This window comes from Rhipicephalus sanguineus, chromosome 3, assembly GCF_013339695.2.
Source record: "Rhipicephalus sanguineus isolate Rsan-2018 chromosome 3, BIME_Rsan_1.4, whole genome shotgun sequence".
Classification (NCBI taxonomy): domain Eukaryota; kingdom Metazoa; phylum Arthropoda; class Arachnida; order Ixodida; family Ixodidae; genus Rhipicephalus; species Rhipicephalus sanguineus.
This window is the reverse complement of record NC_051178.1, coordinates 149251133-149272843: the sequence shown is the minus strand read 5'-3', so window position 1 is coordinate 149272843 and position 21711 is coordinate 149251133. Positions and strand designations below refer to the sequence as shown.

General features: G+C 43.9%; 1 protein-coding gene and 1 long non-coding RNA gene across 2 annotated transcripts; one reads left to right on the top strand and one right to left on the bottom strand.

The window, feature by feature from the left end:
• Positions 1-478: 478 nt before the first annotated feature.
• LOC125757671 (uncharacterized) lies at positions 479-9422 on the bottom strand. The gene is made up of 3 exons (XR_007415422.1): positions 9174-9422; positions 8921-9105; positions 479-3026 (listed from the first exon to the last, which is right to left on the bottom strand). It is a non-coding gene; the product is annotated as an uncharacterized LOC125757671 (long non-coding RNA).
• A 211-nt stretch (positions 9423-9633) lies between these two features.
• Positions 9634-19885, top strand: LOC119387457 (probable electron transfer flavoprotein subunit alpha, mitochondrial). Its single transcript, XM_037654852.2, has 9 exons — positions 9634-9805; positions 10145-10297; positions 13407-13488; positions 14670-14752; positions 15798-15897; positions 16045-16155; positions 16374-16478; positions 16864-17015; positions 19687-19885. Exons 1-9 carry the CDS (start codon positions 9764-9766, stop codon positions 19879-19881), a joined length of 1023 nt encoding a protein of 340 aa, XP_037510780.1. The 5' UTR covers positions 9634-9763; the 3' UTR covers positions 19882-19885.
• Positions 19886-21711: the final 1826 nt, after the last annotated feature.

Genomic DNA, 21711 nt, shown 5'->3' with positions numbered 1-21711 from the left:
AAATTTGCCTAAGTCAAAAAGATTTGGACGGAAGTCTTCACTCAGCAGAACTGCTTTTCGCGAATTTCCCAAAAATACGATTTTGACGAGATCCTACAAAGAAATTATTGCAGCTGCGAGTCAATTTTTCTTGACTTACTGTGAGTAACGTGCATTTATAAAATGTTATGTTGCAGTTCTGTTGCCCATAACTTATGCAAAAGAAGTTGCAAATACGGCACCCATTGCTCAATAATGCTCTAATTTCAGATTTTTTCACTCCGCGTCTATAATACTCGAAATTTCCCAAATTTTCCAGAGATTTGCCACGCATTAGGTTAACCATTGTGCTAAGTATGATTGCCGAGGATGGTGTCAGACGCAAACCATAAATGCATATGGTAAGAAACGTCTCTAAAAATAAAATACTTCGAAATTCAGTTTAAAAAAAAGGCCATCTTCAATTTTCTTTAAACTCTCCAGAATTAAAGCCAAGCACGTGCTCTAACTTAATCTCTAAAAACATGTTGCATTATTTTTGTTAGATAGGAGTTACAAAGCCACCAAAGTGTCCAAATTGACGTCAAGTTCACATACAACCACTTAAAGGAGTGGTGCCATCAAATTTGTGGCTTGTGCATTCTTTGTTGCAAACATTTCTTATTGATCTAGGAAGCATGAGACACACTCCCAAATTCATGTATTCTCTCGAAACTATTTCACATCGCCTTATTTGTAGGAACGACTTTCGGTTTCGGTTTCTGGGCGACAAGTTGGACACCGACATCACCGTGTAGGAAGCTAGAACAAGTGCACCCACAAAGTTGTGACACATGCAGTGCTGCATTGTCTGCTCTCGCACACAGATGCAAGCAACCGTCCGGACGCCTTCAAAACTTGCTAAAATCCTCCATCATCTGCAGATGGTCGGCGAGCTTTCAACAATGACTGGTAAAACCAGCTTTGTCTACGTAACCCAACAGCAGCACCACATTAGTGAAAAGATGCTGCGTGGAGTTTTGCACAAAACTCTCCACAGAATGGTACTGCACTGTTAAACGGAACGTCTCAAACAAAGGTGAAAACCACCTAACGTTATGGAAATTGCAAGCAGTATTGAATCCATTGCAAGAGACTCTTGTCTGCTGAGACAGTCATTTCATAACAACTGACCTACCTTCATTTTAGAGACTAAAAACATGAATTCACTTCACAAGTGCAACCAGTACTTGCTGGAAGCAATCCACACTAACCAGCTGCTGAACTCACTGAATATTGGCATGACTCTGCTGCTCACTACCCGAGGCCAGCAAATGCTGCAATGACATTGCTGTGCCTATAGTGGGGTACAACTTTAGAAGACAGGAGAGGCCCCGCCCAGATGACCGAAGCGCAGCAGCCAATTGCCTCCGCGACTAAAGAAATAGTCCCGCTAGGCATGTTAGGCATGTTCTCCGTCGGCGGGGTCACCGGCCGTCCGGCTCATGACGTCACCTGAAGTGCGCGCCTATTGGTGGAGGCTCGTATGCATCCGCCTTTGAGGGGAAAATGCCGCTGCCTTCTAAAGTTGTACCCGACTATAGCTAATGAAAGCTGTGATGTTGAGAGGGTTCTTTCAGCTGAGGTACAGAGTCGTCCACTTCCACCTTGAACACCGCACCGTGCGGCCAGCACTCCGCGGAGCGCCTCTCTTGGTTGCTTGGGTAACTAGCGCGTATGCGCAGTGACAGCTTTAGGGGAAGCCTTCGTCGCGTCGTCTGCTAAAGCGCGGCAGCTCTGCCGAATTGTACTTGCTTTGCAGTGAAGCTAACTTCGCTCTTGCTATGCGCATGCAAATCCAGCATCCGGCACGGTTCAGAAGAAGCGAAGCGACTGCACCTTGTTCCGTCTAGCTTTTGCTGCTAGTGTTTTCTTTCATTTCTGGATGCGATCTCACAACCAATAAACCTCGGTCCGTGCATGAGTAAGCTTTCACAGCCGCGCTTGAACTCCTACAACTAAGCAACTCAGCTCCTTTGAGCCCAGTAGCCAGAATGTTCCCGCTGCTCACGCAAATGTTTTTGATCAGCTTCAAAACTAGGCGCCGCAAAATTGGCGATAAATGCATGGTAAGGTCTGACATAACAGCTTTAAATGTGCGAAAGTTTGGATTGTTACTCGCCTGAAAACAAAAGGATGTGAGCAATTTGCCAATTTCAGAGAAGTTACATTACATTCAGGTGTTATCAGCACTGCTGCCTTCATGCGCTAGCGAATTTAACTCGCCAATACGCCGCCCTAATTTGCTACTCATGTGCAACCATGCTTATTCGTACCATTCATGCAGAAAAATGAAGAAGCATTCTAATAGAGTTTTCAGCTGAACTCATATCACGCAATCAGTTCACCAAAGAAGCGCCGCTGACAAATGATTACTTCTGTAAGCAGGCGCTGAATAAAGCTTGACTCCCTTTTTATTGCTAGGTGACCCAAAGCACCGCGTATCGCTTTATATATTTCTTGGCTCAAAACTTTAGCACGAAGCAGAAAGTTTTCCGTGAGCCTTCAATTCACAGCGCAAACTTATATTTTTTTATTGTCGACTTTGTGTCGCCAAACTTTCAGCTGATGAAAACAACCGTGTGAGTAGCGGGAATATTCTAACTGTACGGCACAAAGCATCTGAGTAGCTTAGTTGCGGGAGTGCCAGCCCGGCTTGGCGATCTCACTCATGCACGGGCCAAGGTTTATTACTTTTAAGATCGCATGCAGAAAAAGAAAACAGTAGGAGAAAAAGCAGTGCGGAACGAGGCGCAGTCGCTGCGCTTCTCGATTTCCATGAGATTAAGTTACCTTCATCGAAGAGCAAGCGCGATTGGGCGGAGCCGCTGCGCTTTAGCAGACGACGCGGCGAAGGCACCACCTACAGTTGTCACTGCGCTTGCGTGCCCCAGCCGCCCGCGAGAGACGCTCTGCGGAGCGTTGGCTGCACGGTGCGGTGCTCAAGGTGGAAGTGGATGCCTCTGAACATCCAAAGGTGAGACAGCTCTCGAATGAAGACCAACATGCTGCACATGCAAATGGCAATGTACGTTAACAAGGACGCATAAAAAATCGGTGATCAGCTTTTTGTGAATTAAATGTGTCTTTTCCTAGATGTTATCAAGGCTCTTTACTGTCCTTTTGACTTATCAATTTGTGTAAATGTATTTCATGTAGCATTTCTAAACTAAACCCCCCCAAAAACATGCAGTTCAATGATGGTTCCACGAAAAATGTGATTTCTCTCAAATTATCAGCTTGACAAATAGCACCCAATTTTTACCCTCTAATTTGAAAAAAATATAAAACACAAAAACAAACCACCGTAGTTATGCAATTTGTGTTAGAATGCTTTGGCTTCCTGTGCGACACAATTTGTACAAACCGCACCTCTCACCACCAGACAGGCATAGATGAGACTCTGGCTAAGAACATGTGCAAGGTTGTAACCAAGCTGATCATTGCGCATCATAGCAACAATAAGGCCGTCGTCATCACCATGACCAAAAAATAATGACCCACCGATCAAGACAACAAGTGTGTGTGTGTGTGTGTGTGTACCTTTCATCACATTTACCACCAATCACAACAAGAAACGAGTTCATACATTTGTTCATATTTTTGTGTTATGTGCTAGACAGCTTCACTGGTAACCTGCCTTCACAAAATGGAATGGCTCGAAATTTTTATCACAATTTTACGCACCAATTCAGTCATACACACAACACATTGTAAACAGTGGTAGTTTAGCACAATAGCAATAATACGCCAGCAAACGAGCAAGGCCTTATCTATAAGAAAGCAACATTGTGCTTATAAAGCCCCTGTTGCTGTGGTTCGTGTTTGTGCACTCAGCATGTACACGCACTGCGCATAAGCACCACGGCTTGACACAGGTTGCCAGTTCCCTTAGTCACAGTGATGGCAAAGCCGCCTCTCAGCAATCACTCCTTTTGCCTTATAAAAAGCATAGAATAAAGTGGGGATGCCTAATAATATAGATTGTAATATCAAGCACGAATTATGGTGCATGTAAAGAACAGAAGACTGTACAGCAATCCGAATGGCTCCTTTGCACAGTATGAAGGCCTGTCCACCAGGCTGCACAACAAACCGGTTTTTGCAACATTGAAACACATTTTAAAAATGCAAATCCTGTTGAAACTGCAAAAAGTGTGCCAGATTCTATCACTATAATTTACGGTCCTTCCATTTCCACTAGGATATGATAGCACGTTCTAGCCAGTTGTCTGTGTTTCTAACTTCGAATTATTATGTTTAAGCTGTTGCATTAAAGGGACACTAAAGGCAAATAACAATTTATGTTAGAGTGAAAGCCCAATGTATCACAACTTCTAAAACGGCAATATTATCAACAGCAGTGCCCTACTTACCGAGAAATTAAGCTAAATGTATCACATGACAAGCGCCACGAGTGGGACATTTTCGAAGTGATCCCGATGACGTAGGGAAGTCGGCCTACAATAAATCACTAGTAATCAAACTAGCAGCAGTAAAAAAAGAACATTCCGAGCATCAAAAGACGTAATAAAATGCTGTTTGTTCGTTTCCGCTTGATTCATGGAAAACAAAACCTCCGTGGCGTTGCCATGGGGAACGGCGCGGGTGGTTCAAAGGTTCCGTTTTCGCCGAGCTGTGCCTCGCCCGTCTCAGTGGTAGCTTCGGGATCGCGTACTGCCGTGCGTGTTTTGCGCACTCGTGAAGGTCGCTCTGACAGAAAGTTCGACAAAATGCCGCATGCGTGTGATATTGCCGGATGCCCGAATGGTGCACAACGCCAGTGCTGCAGCAAGGAAACCGGTGTGTCTTTTCACTGGGTGCCGCGGAATGAACCCTTACGCTCGAAGTGGCTTAGTGTCATGCCATTGCGCCAGTGTGCTAAACAGTCAAAACCTCTGCGTGTGTGCTCGCTGCACTTTCGTACTGAGGATTACGAGACCAACCGCAACTTGGTGACGGCTTTGAATGTGCCCATCCGAGCAAGTCTTTGCCGCAGCGCCCGTTGTTGCTACTGTGGGTCCCGCTACTTCCGCTCGGCTGCTACTAGTGTCGGCGGCCGCGCAGTAAAAGCGGGCAACGTTGGGCATGGCAGCAGTGACGTATGAGAGTCGTATTTTCAGGCGGGAGATTTGAAGCGCGCTAATGCGATGCGGACCACTAAAAACGTGATTTTATTTCAAAATAAGCACTTCCTTGGCACAAAAGCAGCGCTACGAGGTTTCTGGACCGCTATTTCAACAATCAACGTCGACTTAATATTTGCCTTTATTGTCCCTTTAAGGGGAGATGCGGGTCGAAAAACACGAATTTTCTAAAAAATTATCGATTTTTTGTTTTCGCCTGTTTTGTTAAGATTAGTACCTCTACTGTTCTGAAAAAAAAAATCAATGTCGAGACTCAACTGGAAATGCTTTAAAATTGCGTCTAAAGAGCACAAGGTGGCTGTCAAAAGGCCGAAAGTGTGTCATCTTCGAGCACCTTGCCACTGATAATGCGCCGCCGCTCACCATTGTCGACCGCATGAGGCGAAGAGCCGAGCCTCACTCTTCAAATAACAACAGTTTCCCGCGCTGCTGCAGCGCAAGAAATAATAAAGAGAAGCACGCTTTTGCCGCCTTCTTCGAGCGCCGCGACTGGCTTTAAATCACGTGGTACGGATCGGGAGCCGCCATTGGCCGCTGCGCGCCTGTGCGTGCTGTGAAGCCTACTTGCAGGATCCGTGTCTCGTCGAGCAGCGCAGCTGAACAACGCTTTTCTCGAGTGCTTATCCGTTATGGATGAAGAAAGCCGTAGGAAGCGCGGTCACCGGCCTGTGAAGTTTCACGCGACGCACAAATTTCGAGGACGCCGGCGCAAATCAAAGCCGAACACTCAAACCACGAAAAGATCGTCTGCTGCCGCAAGGCGTAGTGGCAGTGACGCCGATGCGTCCGACGAGTTTGCCGCGGCATTCGAATATGTGAGTGCCTCCCAGAAAAAGATCGGACTTTTCGAAGACGAAGAAAAATCGCAGGACGACGAGTCTTCGTTGATTGCTGATATGACAGCATTGAACATGTTGGTTTAATCGAGGGCACTCCAGTTTTGAACGTGTTCTGGAAGAGCTTGGCGTGCTCCCGTCTCATGATCTGGTTGCTCTTGGCACATCACGGGACAGCACACGCCAGAAAAAAATGTCTCAAAAACTAACAGGAGAAGCAAGGGCCTGTCGGCGTGCGCTGAAGAAAAAATCTCTTGTCGAGGAGTCAGCTCGAAAGAGGTGTGAGGGCCAAACCTATGGTGCTGGCGCATTTTAATGGCAGTGGCCACTACAAGGAGGATTGTTCTTTCTTGTGTACAAATTTCGTTGCATTCAATGACATCTTTGATAAATAAACATGCAATTTTGACTTTAAAACTCGTTTTTCTCAAAACACAAATTTTGCCATTTTCGTCAATGTGCCCCTCCTTTTTCGGGTACTTCTGGTGCTCAGATCTGCATGAAATTTTTCCCAAAGTTTTTCCAAAGTACGAGAAATGCAATTATCTTGTTTAAGTTTCGATATTCTTATTATAAAATAAAAAAAGGTTATGTAAACTTTCACTAGGGTAGGAGAAATATGAACTTCCAACGTTAAAATTTTTCACGTCTAGTACATATTTTATATGGACTTCCTAATTAGTTATTTGCATTCCGCACTTTATTTGAAACATTATGGACTATCAATTGTAAAAAATTATTGAAGTTTAGGTCTGAAAAGAGGGGGGGCAAGATGCTTCAGTTTTTCACTTTGTCATGTTGCAGAACTAAAAGTATGCAACTTGCAAGAAAACTAATTATATATTTGAAATCAGCATAAAAAGTTCTATAAGGAGCTCAAGTTTCATTGCTCTAGGGTGAATATTAAAGAAAAAGTGTCTTCGAGTAGCATCTCCCCTTAACGTAGACAGAACTTTCAATGGCAAACTTGTAAGGCATATTGGGAAACACCCAATGGCTCTCTATTGATGAATAAACGGCTTTTACAGGGCTCTAAAATTGCCAAAGCTCCGAACGAGTGTGAATATTGGTGTTGAATCCTTCATCTGAGGCAAGCTTTGAGATTGGGCTAGTTGCTAATCCATCTTCAACAAAAAGTGTAGGAGTGGACAACAGACAAAGAAGGGAACAAAGACAACCGTTCCCTTCTTTGTCTATTGTACACTGCTGCACTGTTTGTTGACGATGAACTTCGTTTGAGGTTTCTAGTCTCACTGATATAAGTCGTATAAAAGTTCATGCGTGGAATTTTGTAGATTACCCCTGGTAACTTTTATTGCTCCAAGAGGTCTTTAACATGTGTGAGCTGTCATGTTACCTAGTTTTTTGGCATCTGGGAAATTCTCACACAATTAGTGTAAAAAAATCTTGCAAGTGACTCGCTTATTCCCTGCACCATGGGATGCCCACATACTTTTGCTGTTCCCGTTTGTCCTCCCAAAGAATCAAAGTGTTCCTTCGACAAATAGTTTCCAGGAGGTTACCCACAAAATGCGTGAACTGTGACACATCCTACATTAGTGGAACAAAAAGTTCAAACAAACAACAAAACACCATAAAAAGTGCCTTGAGAAAGGCAAGACATGCTCAAACACTGGTGGATAATTATTCATTACTAACCAAGCGATTAATTTGGACACCACTGTTCTAATCGCAATGAAGAAAATCTTTATACATCTGATCTCAAATGTGGTATGTGTGCAACTTACTTTAGCTGTACATGTGTTGACCTACCCAGGATATACACCAGCACCCACTGGCACCTAGGCCATAAATAATCACCCTCTTCGCATTCTTTATTGTGAACAAGGGGCCTATAGTGGTTCTGAAACGTTAATTTTAATTGTTGCCTTTTCAAAAGGTACCTCACATACATGAACCCATTTCGTCGACAGGTTTTCATTCGTCCACTGAACCAGATCGAGATAGCAGTGACTTGTCGGCTTTCATTTATTCAAGGGTAACAAAAGTTACCTAACAACGTCATAGTGAGTTGGTTGTCACTGAGAAGATGCAGACACTGGCGGTTTTCTGAATTTGGTATCACCACATACTGATGTTTCAGTCAAACATTTCTTTTCCCATGCCTTGAAAACACTGTCTTACTCTATTAGTGGCCTTCGGTGAGAAAGGCTAGGATGCTTGTGTCACTACCACTGCCATTGTTGATGAACCATTCCACGGACATTGGAATGGTTTATCAACATTGTCTCTAACATACGAGCCAGCTCATGTGACGGCACATGCAAGCCATGTATTCTCAAATGCGTCTACTAAAAATGGCACCACGTTGCCTCACTCCGCTAAATCTAAATACTGAAAAGCATCCTCACTGTCCATGTATGTCACCGTCTTAAAGAAAGGGCATTAAATTTCAAGGCCTTGTTTTCCACTGTGTATAATGGCCACATGCAAGATCACTAAAAGGTGTGCACGTTTTACGTTTTCACTGTATTTGCTTAACGTGCATTGTCGCCTTCATTTCGGTATTTTCCCTGTATCTCAACATCGTGTGAACGCCTTGTCAATAACAACAGTCAGGTATTTCAGATGAACGCATATACACGGGAGAAAATTGCTAGGAGCACTTACAACTAAGTTTTAAAATTCGTTAGAATGCGGTGCGGACGGTACGCATCTACATACCGCTTTAATCGGGTCTGTTGGCAGTGCAGGTTTACCGTGCAGCAATACGGATATGCCATACCGTCGTGGTCGGCATGTCAGTACTTTAACCCGCAAGACCTCTACCGCATCACTTTACCGCAAGCAATGAGCAACTAGCGCGGCTAAAAAGTTATTAAAAAAAAGCTGCGTGCCGACCACGACGGTACGCCATTTCCCTCAGCGGCGCGCACCAGTATGTCAGCGTAAACTTACCTCGGCGTTCAAGATTCGAACACACGGCAGGCGTTTCAGCGTAGCCGTCAGCTTGCGGTTCAGCAAGCGCGTTTTCTTGATCTGGCGCTCTGCATCGGCGTCTTCAGAGCTGGAGCAACGTGGCAGCACTTTGAAGACGTATACACCACGGGGGCCACATCGTGCTGCAGTTGCAGAACTAACTTCTAAAATGTAAAGAAAATACAACCTTCAGTGAGTGATGCCAAGCATCTCACAATTTCAGAATACGTACCCCTATATTGTCGCATATATCTTGAGGGTCCGCGTTGGCACTGCAAACGTCGTTACCACCAACGTACAAAACGACAGTCTACGCGCTGAAAGTGCATCGCAGAGACGGCCTCAGCCATTCGCACAGCGTCAAAACCACCAAAACTAAATGTGCAGGTCTCGACGGATGTTTTCAAGTGAAGGCGACTCCTGCACATGAATTTAACCTGGCTGTCGCCTATCACTACACCGCGCTAAGAAGGCATAACTCAAACAAAGCCGGCGACTGCGGTGAGGGTACCGAGTAGAACATAGGCAAGTAAAGGCTGGGGACAAGGCCGAGGAACCGTTGGATCTTTCCCTAGCTACAACAGTACCTGTCTAGGGGCAGGGAGTACCTCCCTATGGTAACGTCAGATCCGGTTTCGCGCCAAACCGGGAGAGCCCCGACTCCGGGGATACGCTTTCGATCCTTCGCCCATTGCCCATACACCACCATACACTCAGGCGCGCTGGCACGCAGCTTGCTGGCAGCGGCGTAGAGTTTCATCTCTGAAGACTTTCGCAGGGCGTGACTGCAAACTATTTACACAGGACTGCACAAGAAGGACGATGCTGTCGCTCAGGCACATCCACAGAGCAGGCCTCCTTCAGGTAATAACCCGGAAACGTCGATCCCGGATTTATTGGAGGTCGACAAGCTGCCCGCGAGGAGAGGATAGCGTAGATAAGCGCTGTGGGCAAGAAAAACGCACGTGAGGAAAACTAGTTTAGTGTTCGCTAATGATCTGTGCCGAGCCATGCAGGCGCTGGGTTCTTCTTACCATGACTTTGTGTGTGCTAAACAGCACTGGGTGAAACGGTAGATTTCAGATTTCCCGAATTCGCGTTGTGTGACTTTCGTCAGCGCTTTGAAGATGTTCGATTATTCATGTGCGCACTTTCCTTTACGAGATGCTAGCTAAAACGTACGTCCGTAACCTCTCGCCGCAGGCCTTCTCTACAGCGTGCCGTCACAACAGCACGCTCGTCATTGCTGACCACAGCGGGGGCCAGATGCTGCCGTCGACATTGAATGCCATAGCCGCGGCCAAAAAGATCGGCGGTGAGGTCGCGTGCCTCGTCATTGGAAAGGATGTGTCTGGTGTACGTATGTGTTCACTGTTGACTTACGGTTTGAAACATTCGTGTTTCCGCGATCATTTGTGTAAGGAATGAAAACGAGCTTCAGTATCCTATGCACTTGTCAAAGGACCTTGACAATACATGTGATACGTGGTATACGACAAGGTTGCAGGGCAGGTTACATCGAACTTAAGATGATACGCTGACACGTATTATCACTTCTCAGCTGTATACTTCTAGGTGTTTCTCATTTAATAAGGGCGAAAGTTTTGTGTTTCATGTTATCCAAAGGCGTATGACTGGATTCTAAGTAATCGTGTTTGAATAATTAAATATTGTAATCGAATACGAATATTCGAGGAAAACTAGCATCAAACATTGAATCACCAAGGATTTTTATTTTTTTTCGTTTCTAAACAGAGTGGAGTATAACTATAATGAAGAGTGCTTGGTGAAAAAAAATATATATATATACATATATATATATATATATATATATATATATATATATATATATATATATATATATATATATACACACACACACACACACACACACACACACATGCATGCGATGCCATTAACAGCTATATGCTAGCTCAACTTAAGAACAGGACCTTCAGCTATCCGGTGTACGGTGGCAATCGAAATAATGAACGTTTTAGAAAGATGGTGGAACAGGGCAAATTGCAAGGTGCTTAGCCTAAAATCAGATGGCAAATTCACAGGCTGCATAAAAGTGAGGCATTACTATATTGTATGACCAGAAATTATTATTGAGCAGAATTTATCTGAATAGTGTTTGTTGTCTAAGAATCAGTGCCTCTATGCTGCAGCTGTGGTTTTCTTGCCACTTTTATGGAACACTACCCCTTTCAACATTATTTTTTGCTAGTAGTTTTTGTTAATCTTCCATATTTTAGCAGAAGTGAATTTCCATAAATTTATTATAATTATTTGTCCAATAAAGTGAAAATAAAATGAGAAGATATTAGGCATTCAGAGCGTTACCAACTAAGGTATGCCAAGGCCGATTGCAGCCTGCTGCCCTTCATTTCCGGTATCTCGGAGAAAGTACTGGCGGCATGAGGATATCTCGGTGCTGATAGCAAATAAGCAGATAACGCCCATTCAGACTCGTAGAGTGATAGCCTGCTTATCCCTCCTGTACAACTTCCCTTTCAAGAAGATTAACATAATGACACTGTCCTTGCCAAAGCAATCAATATGTAGAAAAACACATCACACTCCGAGCCACGCATTAAAACCAGTCTTTGCTTGAACAGTTGCTTTTCAGAATAGCTTCTTTTCAAGAACAATATCAGACTTGGAACGATCTTCCAGAGCTCACAATTCATGCAGTCGATTTACAGCAAGGTCTCAAACAATACCTGTCATTGAATGTTTGGTATTATCGATGCGTTTGCTGCTGTGCTCTGTCTGTATGCTCAATAGTGATACACGTGTGTTGTGTAAAGTGTATTAAAAGCTGGCCAGCATGGTTAGTGTCATGTGTGTCCTGTTTTGCTGTATTTCTTCATGCACTGATTAGTAGCTCACTTATGAATATGTAAATTCTCATCCCACATGCTGACATTAACATTTGTGTGTTTACTATTTCCCTCCTGCTATGGCCAGCAACGTTGGCCTAAAGTGTATTGAATAAAAAAATATCTCGGGCACCATTATTGGCTAGTTTACGCACAAAAGAAAGGCAGGAAAAAATTGATAAATTGAATATACAGCTTCAATGACAAAAGAGTTCCCAACGCAAGCTCCCCACCTGCTCTCTGTAATCGAGAGAGCTAGCGTAGGGACTACTAAGCGAAGAATGGCGCATAGAAACACAAGTGGCAAAGCCTACAGATATAAAACTTGGTGCAGTGCCAGTTGGGATTGTCACCAATATACATCCCTCATTTGTTGCACCAGCGCCACGCAACTCAAACCCACGGCCTCACCGCACTCTCGAAGAAGCATTCGCATTCACAAATACACACACAGAAGGGCACATTAAATTTGATTGAAGGTACACAAACTGGGTGTTTCTAGTAGGCACACTGCAGCTGCAGTGAAAAAGCTGGTAGTGCTTTGATGTGGAAGAAAAAAAAAAGAACTTTGCATGGTAGTCTATCTTATGAATTTTGCAAGATACCTGTGCATCATAGCGATTGATATAGGAGTTTGTGTGCTTTCTGCACTGCAGCACTCCTTTATACTCATTTGGTGGTGGCCTCTACAGTACAAAAGGAATGTTTGCATCACAGAAGCACAGGCACACGAAATATGACTTTGTATAACTCGCATATGTGGAATTATAAGGTGACCTGTGAAACACAAACAATAGTCTCAAGGAATAGATGAAAGATTTCTTTTTTGTCAGTTAGGCAGCTGCCTTGAAGCATTCATGCACAGAGCTTTCACACTAAACTATGTGGCCAGTCTATTGATTTCTTTGCTGAATTTGGCTGTTTAAAATTTTAAAGGAGTACTGACATGAATTTTAAAATTTTTCGGGTTGTTGCTCTAAATGAAAGCACGGGTGTCGAGAACCCTAAAAAGAGTGTCGTGGTGCCTGGGGATGCATTGCATATATTTTTAATACCGCTTCTTTCAACAAGCAGTTTCGGTTTCGAGAGGGCGGCTTCATAGTGACGTGTCAAGTCTGTCCGTGACGTCACGGGCAGACTGCAACCCACGAAATATGCACCTGCTGTCCTTTGCTGTCAGTCGAATGTGGTTCGTGATGAGTGAACTGTCGTCCAGTGCCTCCGACAGCGATTTCTGTGATTTAGGCTGCATGCAGAACCCAGACTTCGCAAACCAAGTGAGCTGACTTGAAACGTCATAGGGCTCTCCATGCGGTGAAGCTGCCTTGCAGATGCTGGGAGATGAAAACTTTAAAATCAAACTTAAATATTTATACGTGTTTCCCGGATGCGGTGTGGCGAGAGCGTTAACACTACATGCCAAGGAAACCAAAAATGTCCGTTTTGCTGCACTTCAAGATCGTGTCAGTACTCCTTTAAGCAGGCGGTGACAACTCTGAAATCTGTCACAGCTCGGTCTGCTGTTGTCTCCAACAAATTGGAAGCTTGTTCTTTGCTCTTTGACTTGCACTACAATGCAGGTTGCAGCTCAAGTTGGGAAAGCTGAAGGGCTTCAGAAACTCCTCTTGGCCGATAACGCTGCCTTTGATGGCCTTTTACCAGGTCAGCAACTAAGTCCTCTCTTGGCACTTGGCAGTCCAAAGCGAGCTGTTAAATGTTCTTAAAAAAACAACTTTTTTGTCTTACTCATCCCTCCCATCCCAATTTTTTTCTTTTCTGTGGAAGTGGTTTAAGGACCAACTGCATTGAAATCTTAGACTGCATAAAAAGCCTACTTTATGGTAGTGTAGATACAGAGGAGCATCGCGTAATATTTTACGACAGGCAGAAGAGTTCAAGTTTGTTAAAAAATATATTGGTTTCTTATACCAATAATAAGAAAGAAAATTCTGCCATTAGTGTTCGCTGGAAATGGTATGACAATGTATGACCTAGAACACGTGTGTTTTTTGGCATGACCTCCTACATAAGTAGGCGGTGAAACGTCTTGGAGGTGGCAAGCCTGAATTTACATTGTTGCAACAATTACCGTGTGCACAGATCATCTGCTTAAGTATTATTTAACGGCTGCTAAAAATAAATACTATATAGCAATTCCAACTGTGCCCTCTTGCCAAGATTGCTTCAGTGGTTTGTACAAATTGCTCACAATTAATTTATGCAAAATGAAATTTCGTTGCAGTTGGCCTTTAAAGCTTTATGAGGTGGTACAAAAACTGTTTCACTGTTATTACATACATTTTCTGTTCTCTCTTTTTTTCAAACGCTTAATAGCAGGCCATGTGTATGCATGTTGCAAAGGCCATTTGTTCACTATTGCAACTCTCATAACATTCATAAAGGTAGTTGCATTTCAGCATGTGGTAAAACTTTTTTGCTTAGTTTAAAATCTGTCAGTATATGGAAACAAAGACTGTCTTTGTAATCTTCCCCCTCACGGTGGTCTAGTGGTTATGGCGCTCGACTGCTGACCCGAAGGTCGCGGGATCGAATCCCGGCCGCGGCGGCTGCATTTTCGGTGGAGGCGAAAATGTCTGAGGCCCGTGTACTTAGATTTAGGTGCACGTTAAAGAACCCCAGGTGGTCGAAATTTCCGGAGCCCTCCACTACGGCGTCTCTCATAATCATATCGTGGTTTTGGGACGTTAAACCCCAGATATTATTATTATTGTCTTTGTATTCTGTCACATGTAATATCTTTGGAATTGTAAAAGTCTAAATTTCTCCAGTGCGTCGTCGTAGTAGTGTGGCATGCTGCTTATACGAGACTGTGATCTTTACAGAACGTCTCACACCTGTAGTGCTGGCCACATGCAAACAGTTCAACTTTACCCACTTGATCGGTGCGTCGACGGCATTTTCAAAAGCAAGTTTCTTCTCTTTCATATTCGTCATTGCATTGGAATTGTACTACCGAGTTCACAGAGTTTACATACGAGGTAGAAATGTAGCGCTAGTATTAATTTACATCACATCAATGGCACTTTAACCAGCACCAGAATTGTGAGTACCAGCATTGGCCTGATTTGTCTGATGGCTTAATATCAGTGTCACATGGGCACTTTCAATCGTGATCAGGGCTAATCCAGATTGAATTTCTTGGATCACGATCAACAATGATCGCTGCTACACGGTCAAAACTAATAGAGATCGAGTTCGGTGCTGACATCAGCCAAATTACAATGCATAGATTGGGATCGTATTGGTTCTGATCTGGCCTGATTGCGATTAAAAGTGACTGTGAAGCAGCAACTGAATTGGATCAAGCGTGATCTGAATCAGCCCTGATTACGATCAGAAGTGCCTGTGTGACACCGGTATAATACATACATATTTGTAATATGACTTGTCTTTAGAGATGTACTTTTTTGTGCGTGGTGTAGGGAAGAGACGAAAAAATGTGTTCTATGTTGTCTGCTTGGTGAAGAAAATTCAGAATTATAGATGTCTCTCACAATGTAAATTACTCTGAAGTTGCCGGTTTACAAGTTTTGTTTCTGTAAACTGGTGTCATCTGGTATCTCACTGTAACGGCCCCTAGCAATGGCAGTGCCACCACAACTTCACGAGGATGGTGTGTGAAAAGTATGTACAATTAATGTGCATGGGAAATCCTGCAAAATATTGCTAGGATGACGTAAAGCTACTAAGCTGTGTGAAAATTGTATGCAAAGCCAGCAAAAAATATAGCTCACAGAGACTAGAAACAGAATCATCATTGCAGTATGCAAGGCAATGCGAATTCACAGTCAGTGTAAGCCTATTGAGGGGTGCTGAATGACCCTCATAAAGAGCATCCAAAGGGAAAGCTTCTGGTCTTCGGATACGATTTGATGTCTGTTTTCATCATCCTCTTATGTTTTGAACTGCATAGTAGCTGGGCTACTTCTAATGCAAAAATTCGATTTCAGGGTCTTCTGCCCAGGGTAGCCTCCAAACTCGATGTGTCTCCTGTTTCCGATGTGCTCGACATCAAGTCCCCTGACACCTTTGTTCGTTCCATCTATGCAGGCAAGGTTTTCAGTGCTTATTGAAAGTTTGCTGTATGAAATCACTATCTATAATCACAGTGTATCTGGAGAGCTGCTCATGCTATGTGCATCTTAATGCAACCTCTATTAAATTATACTGCTATTCAGACTGCTAATTTATTCACAGGTAATGCTATTCAAACGATCAAAGCTAAGGATCCCGTGAAAGTTCTACTTGTTCGAGGGACCTGTTTTGACGCTGTTGGTGTTGGCAGCTCTGGTGTCTCGCCTGAAAATGGTAAGTCTGGGCTGGGGCATATGAGAAAGTAACCCTGTGAGTTAAAGAAAAGGGAAAGCCTTGTTGTGTAGTTCACAATAGGAGACATGCTGTCATTAGTAAAATATGTCGTGTGGCCAAGGCCACAGCTTAGGTAACTTGGCAGTCTTTTTGTGTATGAGGATTTCCTTTCTAAACCATTCTGTTTTGATGGTCACTCTGATTGTTTTGTCGTGCAGCACCGACGGCCGAGTTCGACACCAGCAAGTCTTCTTTTGAGGGGCAGGAACTGAGCAAGAGCGAACGGCCAGAGCTGACCAGTGCCAAGAAGGTCATCTCCGGAGGTGATGATTTTGTCACATCAAGCAGTTTCACTGTTACACTGTAGCCGTACTGCATATCTATGATGTGTAGTGGCAATAACCTGCAGTCTGAGTAGCAGAATGGATTCCAAGGAGAGAGAACTAGTAGCTATTTACAGAGCTGTGATGAGGTTTGTCGGTGACGCGCACACACACACACACACACACACACACACACACACACACACACGTGTGTGTGTGTGTGTGTAGAAAGAAGCGAGGTACAATTAGTACAGCAAAGAATTCGACAGCCCCGTTGAAGGTCCTTTTATCCTCTTATGTAACCTGCTATGCTATGAGGCCGGGTATGAATGCAGATGATCAGCTCCGCAAGTTTTCACATCACTGCAAATGTTTTCCAACCTAGGACGAGGCATGAAGAGTGGAGATAACTTCAAGATGCTCTACGATCTTGCTGACAAAATTGGAGCAGCTGTTGGTGCTTCTCGAGCTGCTGTTGATGCTGGCTTTGTGCCAAACGACCTGCAGGTTGGGCAGACGGGCAAGATTGTCGCTCCGGTGAGTTGAACAAGCATTTGTGTGAGGAATGGCCTCTCTCTTTCTTTTATAATTAAGATGACTTGGTGCAGGAGTGAGGGGCATCGCCTAATTCAACATGCATTGAAACTGGAACAATTTATTTTGTACTCTGCTAAGGGGCTCTGAACAGCTATTGAACCGAAAAAACAATATATTTGTTGCCTTGCACTTCATTGTGCAGCTGCTTGTCCTGAAGCATGCCATTTTTTTTTGCGCTGTTAACTTACACATTGTGCCAGTAATGAGTGTCATCAGTACTGGCAGATTCATATACAGTGAAACCTCGGTGATACGAATCTCACGGGACCACCAAAAATATTCGTATCATCCGAAATTCGTATCAACAGAAAGCATGGAAAATTAGCATGCGAAAAAAAAAAAAAGCTAGCGTACTTTTTCATTTATTGTTTTTCAGGGCCGCAGCAATGTCAGGAAGAACCCTGAATGATTGTCAGTTAAGTTTTTAGATGTCGGCAATCATACCCGCAATCGCAAAGATACGGCCTGTATGCGCGTATTTAATTAATGAACCAGGTGCGTTGTGACCCGCGACAGCAGTAGCCCTTTGGAAATTTTAATATGCTTTTTTGCATGACACCGGAATACTGCAGCAAAACTAACAAAAGAAGCACTTCGACGAGATAGATCAAGGCCACAAAATTACAGAACCACGGTCCTGTGTTAGGATTTTGTTATCGCGGAAGTGTTGGGGATGTTTTTTGGCAGATTTACGCCCGTGCCCGCACAAGTGCGACCTGGACGATCGCGCATATTGACGTTGTGAGGCATAAGTCCTTCGCCAAGACCGTCCTCGCCTTCTTTCAGTCCTCCTCCAATTTTCATAGGATGGCTGATGCACGAGGTAGGCATGTGTAAACACAGTACGACAGCAGCGCGCGTCGACGCGTTAGAAAAAAAAGCATGGTGCTAATGTCCTCTGTAATATAAACGCGAAGGCACACGCAGGCACATAAGAGCCTCAAAGATTCGCGCACACAATCTCGGAGATCGTGACGCGTTTCTGAAGGTTTATTGTGACCGCAAGAAAAGAGCTTTGCTTACACCGTGATTCTGACAATTTGGCGGTGCGGCGCGCATGCCCCTGCTTGCGTTGCTGCGATCGCACGTGCTTGGCGCTTCTTCCGCGACAGCACCTCTTCTTACCTGGGCGGTAGCGTGCGTTCGTATCAAACGTCACTGGGTGAAAATCGGTTCGCAACAAGCGTACGCCATTACACTGCAAGCCAATGGGCCTTGGCCAGGACCAACAAAAATTTCGTATCACCCCGAAATTCGTATGAGCTGCGATCGTATCACTGAGGTTTCACTGTAATGCTGCATAATACAAGAAGGTGCTTGAAGTATGACATCAGTAAAACATGCAAGCTTTGCATTCTTGTCATCTTTGCCTTGCCAATAACCGGCCACAGTAAGTAGGCTTATGTCAATTTTCACCACCTAGAGACCACAGGTTTTACTTTAAATTCATATTTCATTGAGAAGTGCAGCAGGTTGGGTTAGTTGGTTTTCCAGGCTAAGTGCAAGAAACAAGATGGGAAGACTAGAAAAAAAAAATGAAAGACAGGTGCTTGTCCTTGCCTTTCTTCTAGTCCTGCCATATTGTCTCACGCTGAACCACTTAGTCATACTTGACTCGAGTGTTGTGCTGCATGTGTGAGAGGCATTGATGAAACTCTCATACAAAAGTGCAAGTAACCCATTAGTAATAACAATCTGCAGGCCATCATGCATGTACAGTCGAACACACTTACAACGATACTGGTTTTAACAATATATCGGTCATAACAATGAGAAGCTGCTGCACCGTCAGCTTTGTGTGTTTTCTATGGTGAAATAACCTGCTTACAGCAATGCCTGCATGCCGCATTATCGGTTATAACAATGCATTCTGGCTGTTGGGTGTCCATGCTGAAAGGCAGTGGAACACGAAATCCTTGAAAAGAAAGAAGAAAACGAGAAATTCAAGCTGCTGAACCCACGGCCACAACCCCAACATCCCCCAGCGCCCCTTCAGAATCACGGTGTGCTTGACCGCATAGCATTGTGGCATTGCGGCAAAGCTGACTTGAAATCCGCTATGGCGTGGTAGCAGCAGTGGCTTCTGCACTTTCGGACGTGCAATTCGAGTATAAAGTTGAGGCTTCAAAGAGTTTCAGCATCCGAAACTTCAGAAGTTGTCATACAGTGGCTTTATGGGGCTTGTGGCCATCTCATGAAAGCGTCCGAATTTTCAAGCATGTCCGAAAAATCGGTAGGTTTGTCATCCTTATCAATGATATCTGTTGGCACATCCCATTCGATGTTATAGTTTCCTCACTACAGCCTGCTGTCCCTTTATTTTGCTTTTTTTCATGCAACCAGTTTATAGCAGTTATCTGTTATAACAATGAAATTTTCGTGGCACTTGAGTATAGTTATAAGTGGGTCCGACAGTATATCAATTCATTACAGAACTGCATCAATAAAGTTTAGGCCACTAAAGGAGCAACCTTGTCTTGATTGCCAGAGCTCTTGCAGAGCATAGGGATTATTAGTAGCACAGCAACTTAAACCTCACAATAAATGAGCCTATTGTGTATTTCTGCTTGAAGTATGGCTTTTAAAAGCCTGTTTTCAATGGCCATTGCAGGAGCTCTATGTGGCAGTGGGCATCTCTGGTGCCATTCAGCACCTTGCTGGCATGAAGGACTCAAAGACCATCGTAGCAATCAACAAGGACCCCGAGGCGCCAATCTTTCAAGTGGCCGACCTCGGCCTCGTAGCGGATCTCTTCAAGGCTATTCCGGAGATGCTCAGCAAGATAGACAACTACGTCACCAAGTGATAATGGCTACACCGTAACTAATAAACACATTTTCCACATACGAGTCGAGAACTCAGCATTGCGAAAGGCCAGTTTGTCGGAGCTTCGTTCTAGGCCAGTGGGGTCGTGGCAGCACATGATGCGAAAGGGACCAGGGAAGGTAAATGGAGTAATGAAAGCAGACTGTTCCTTTAGCCTTTTAAGTCCCCTCGTTCCTTTATAACATGCCAGTCGTCAGAAATGAAGCTCATTGCGCAGTTAGGTATGCAGCCAAACTGTGTGGGCATGTCGCGAAATAGATAAGTGTGATATTCAGCATTTCGTTGCATATTCTTGTGTTCGAATTACCACGTATGCTACATGCAGCTGTAAAAAAGAAGAGAAAGTGCATGTGTGCACGTAGCCGTCTGCGAAACAAATGTTTATGTACGTGGTTGTTTGATGAAAGTAATCGTTTTCTATTGCACAAATAAAACGTTCTATAACTAAAATGTACAAAAACTGTTTCTTGATTTCTGTGGCTGGAGGTGGTTGTTCCTAATTGCTTCAGCCAAGACATTCCTCGTAGTTCCTTGCTAAAGCCGGAGAAGCTACAGACTATTGAGAAAGATTTGCTCGGCAGTCTGCAGCAGTAAGTCAACATTGACAGCATCCACGACGTAACATGTGGATGAGGCCACCAGGAAATGAAGTAGAGGAAAATGTAAGTGAAATTGGAAGCTAAACAGTTTGACAATGACTACCTGTCTAGCTGGGCTAATTATTTGATATTGTCTCCAATCGAAAGGTGTATTTGTTGCTCAACAACCAAGTGGCCTGCCTGAATAAACCATGCCTAATTGGCTCATTTAAAGGGACACTAAAGGCAAATAGTAGGTTGTTGTAGATTGTTGAAATAGCATTACAGAAACATTGTAGTAGTGCTTGTTTCATGCCAAAACATTTAGTTTGAAAGAAAATCATGTTTTAACGGTCCTCATACCGTTAGTGCAATTCAAACAACCCATCTTCAAGAACGGGCTTGTGACGTAGCAATTGCCATGCCTGCCCCTTACTGCCCGACAACCGGCGCAGTGCAAAAATGGAACTCTTCGGCCAGCCGTGTGGTTCTCGTGAATCAAACTGAAATGCACAAACTACATTTTATTCCATCTTGAATTGCACTGCACTGTCCTTTTTTTATCATAGGTAGTTCGGTCACCTGTGATCAATTGTACTGAGGTCCTTCTACACCATCGGGCTATAGTACAACAATGTCCCACTGGTGGTGCAAATTGTCCTAAACTTATATTAATTTCTTAATTACTAAAGCACTGCTGAGCATAACGTTGAGGTTTCAGATGGTCTGAAGTACTGACCTTTCACTTTAACATAAATTGTTATTTGCCTTTGTTGTCCCTTTAACGCTGATGAAATAGTTTTTCCTACCTAGAATGGTTAATATTAAAGAGCAGCCTGCCCAGCGCACTTGTCCATGGCCTTCACGATGGAAATAAAAGGAAACTGTGCTATGGCATGGCAATAGCCTACTGCCGCTAAATGAGATGCCGTCAGCCGCTAGTCTCTGCGCGCATTTCTGATTTCATGGCATGTTCTATTGTTGCAGACAAAGACAATGTGTGCATAGCAGTCCATTGTGGGAGCTTGCTCCTGTTGCAGTGAACAAGCTTGCAGCCACAGTTCCTGAAGCCTGCCAATATTTTTTTTTCTGTTTTATCACGTTGAAAGGCAGTAACTTTGTAACTATGCAACCCACAGCACGGCCCACTGACTTGGAGGGAAGCTGCTTTTTGGGACCGAAAAGGGTAAAAAAATTTATTTTGCAGAAACATTTTTGGGTTTTGCCATTAC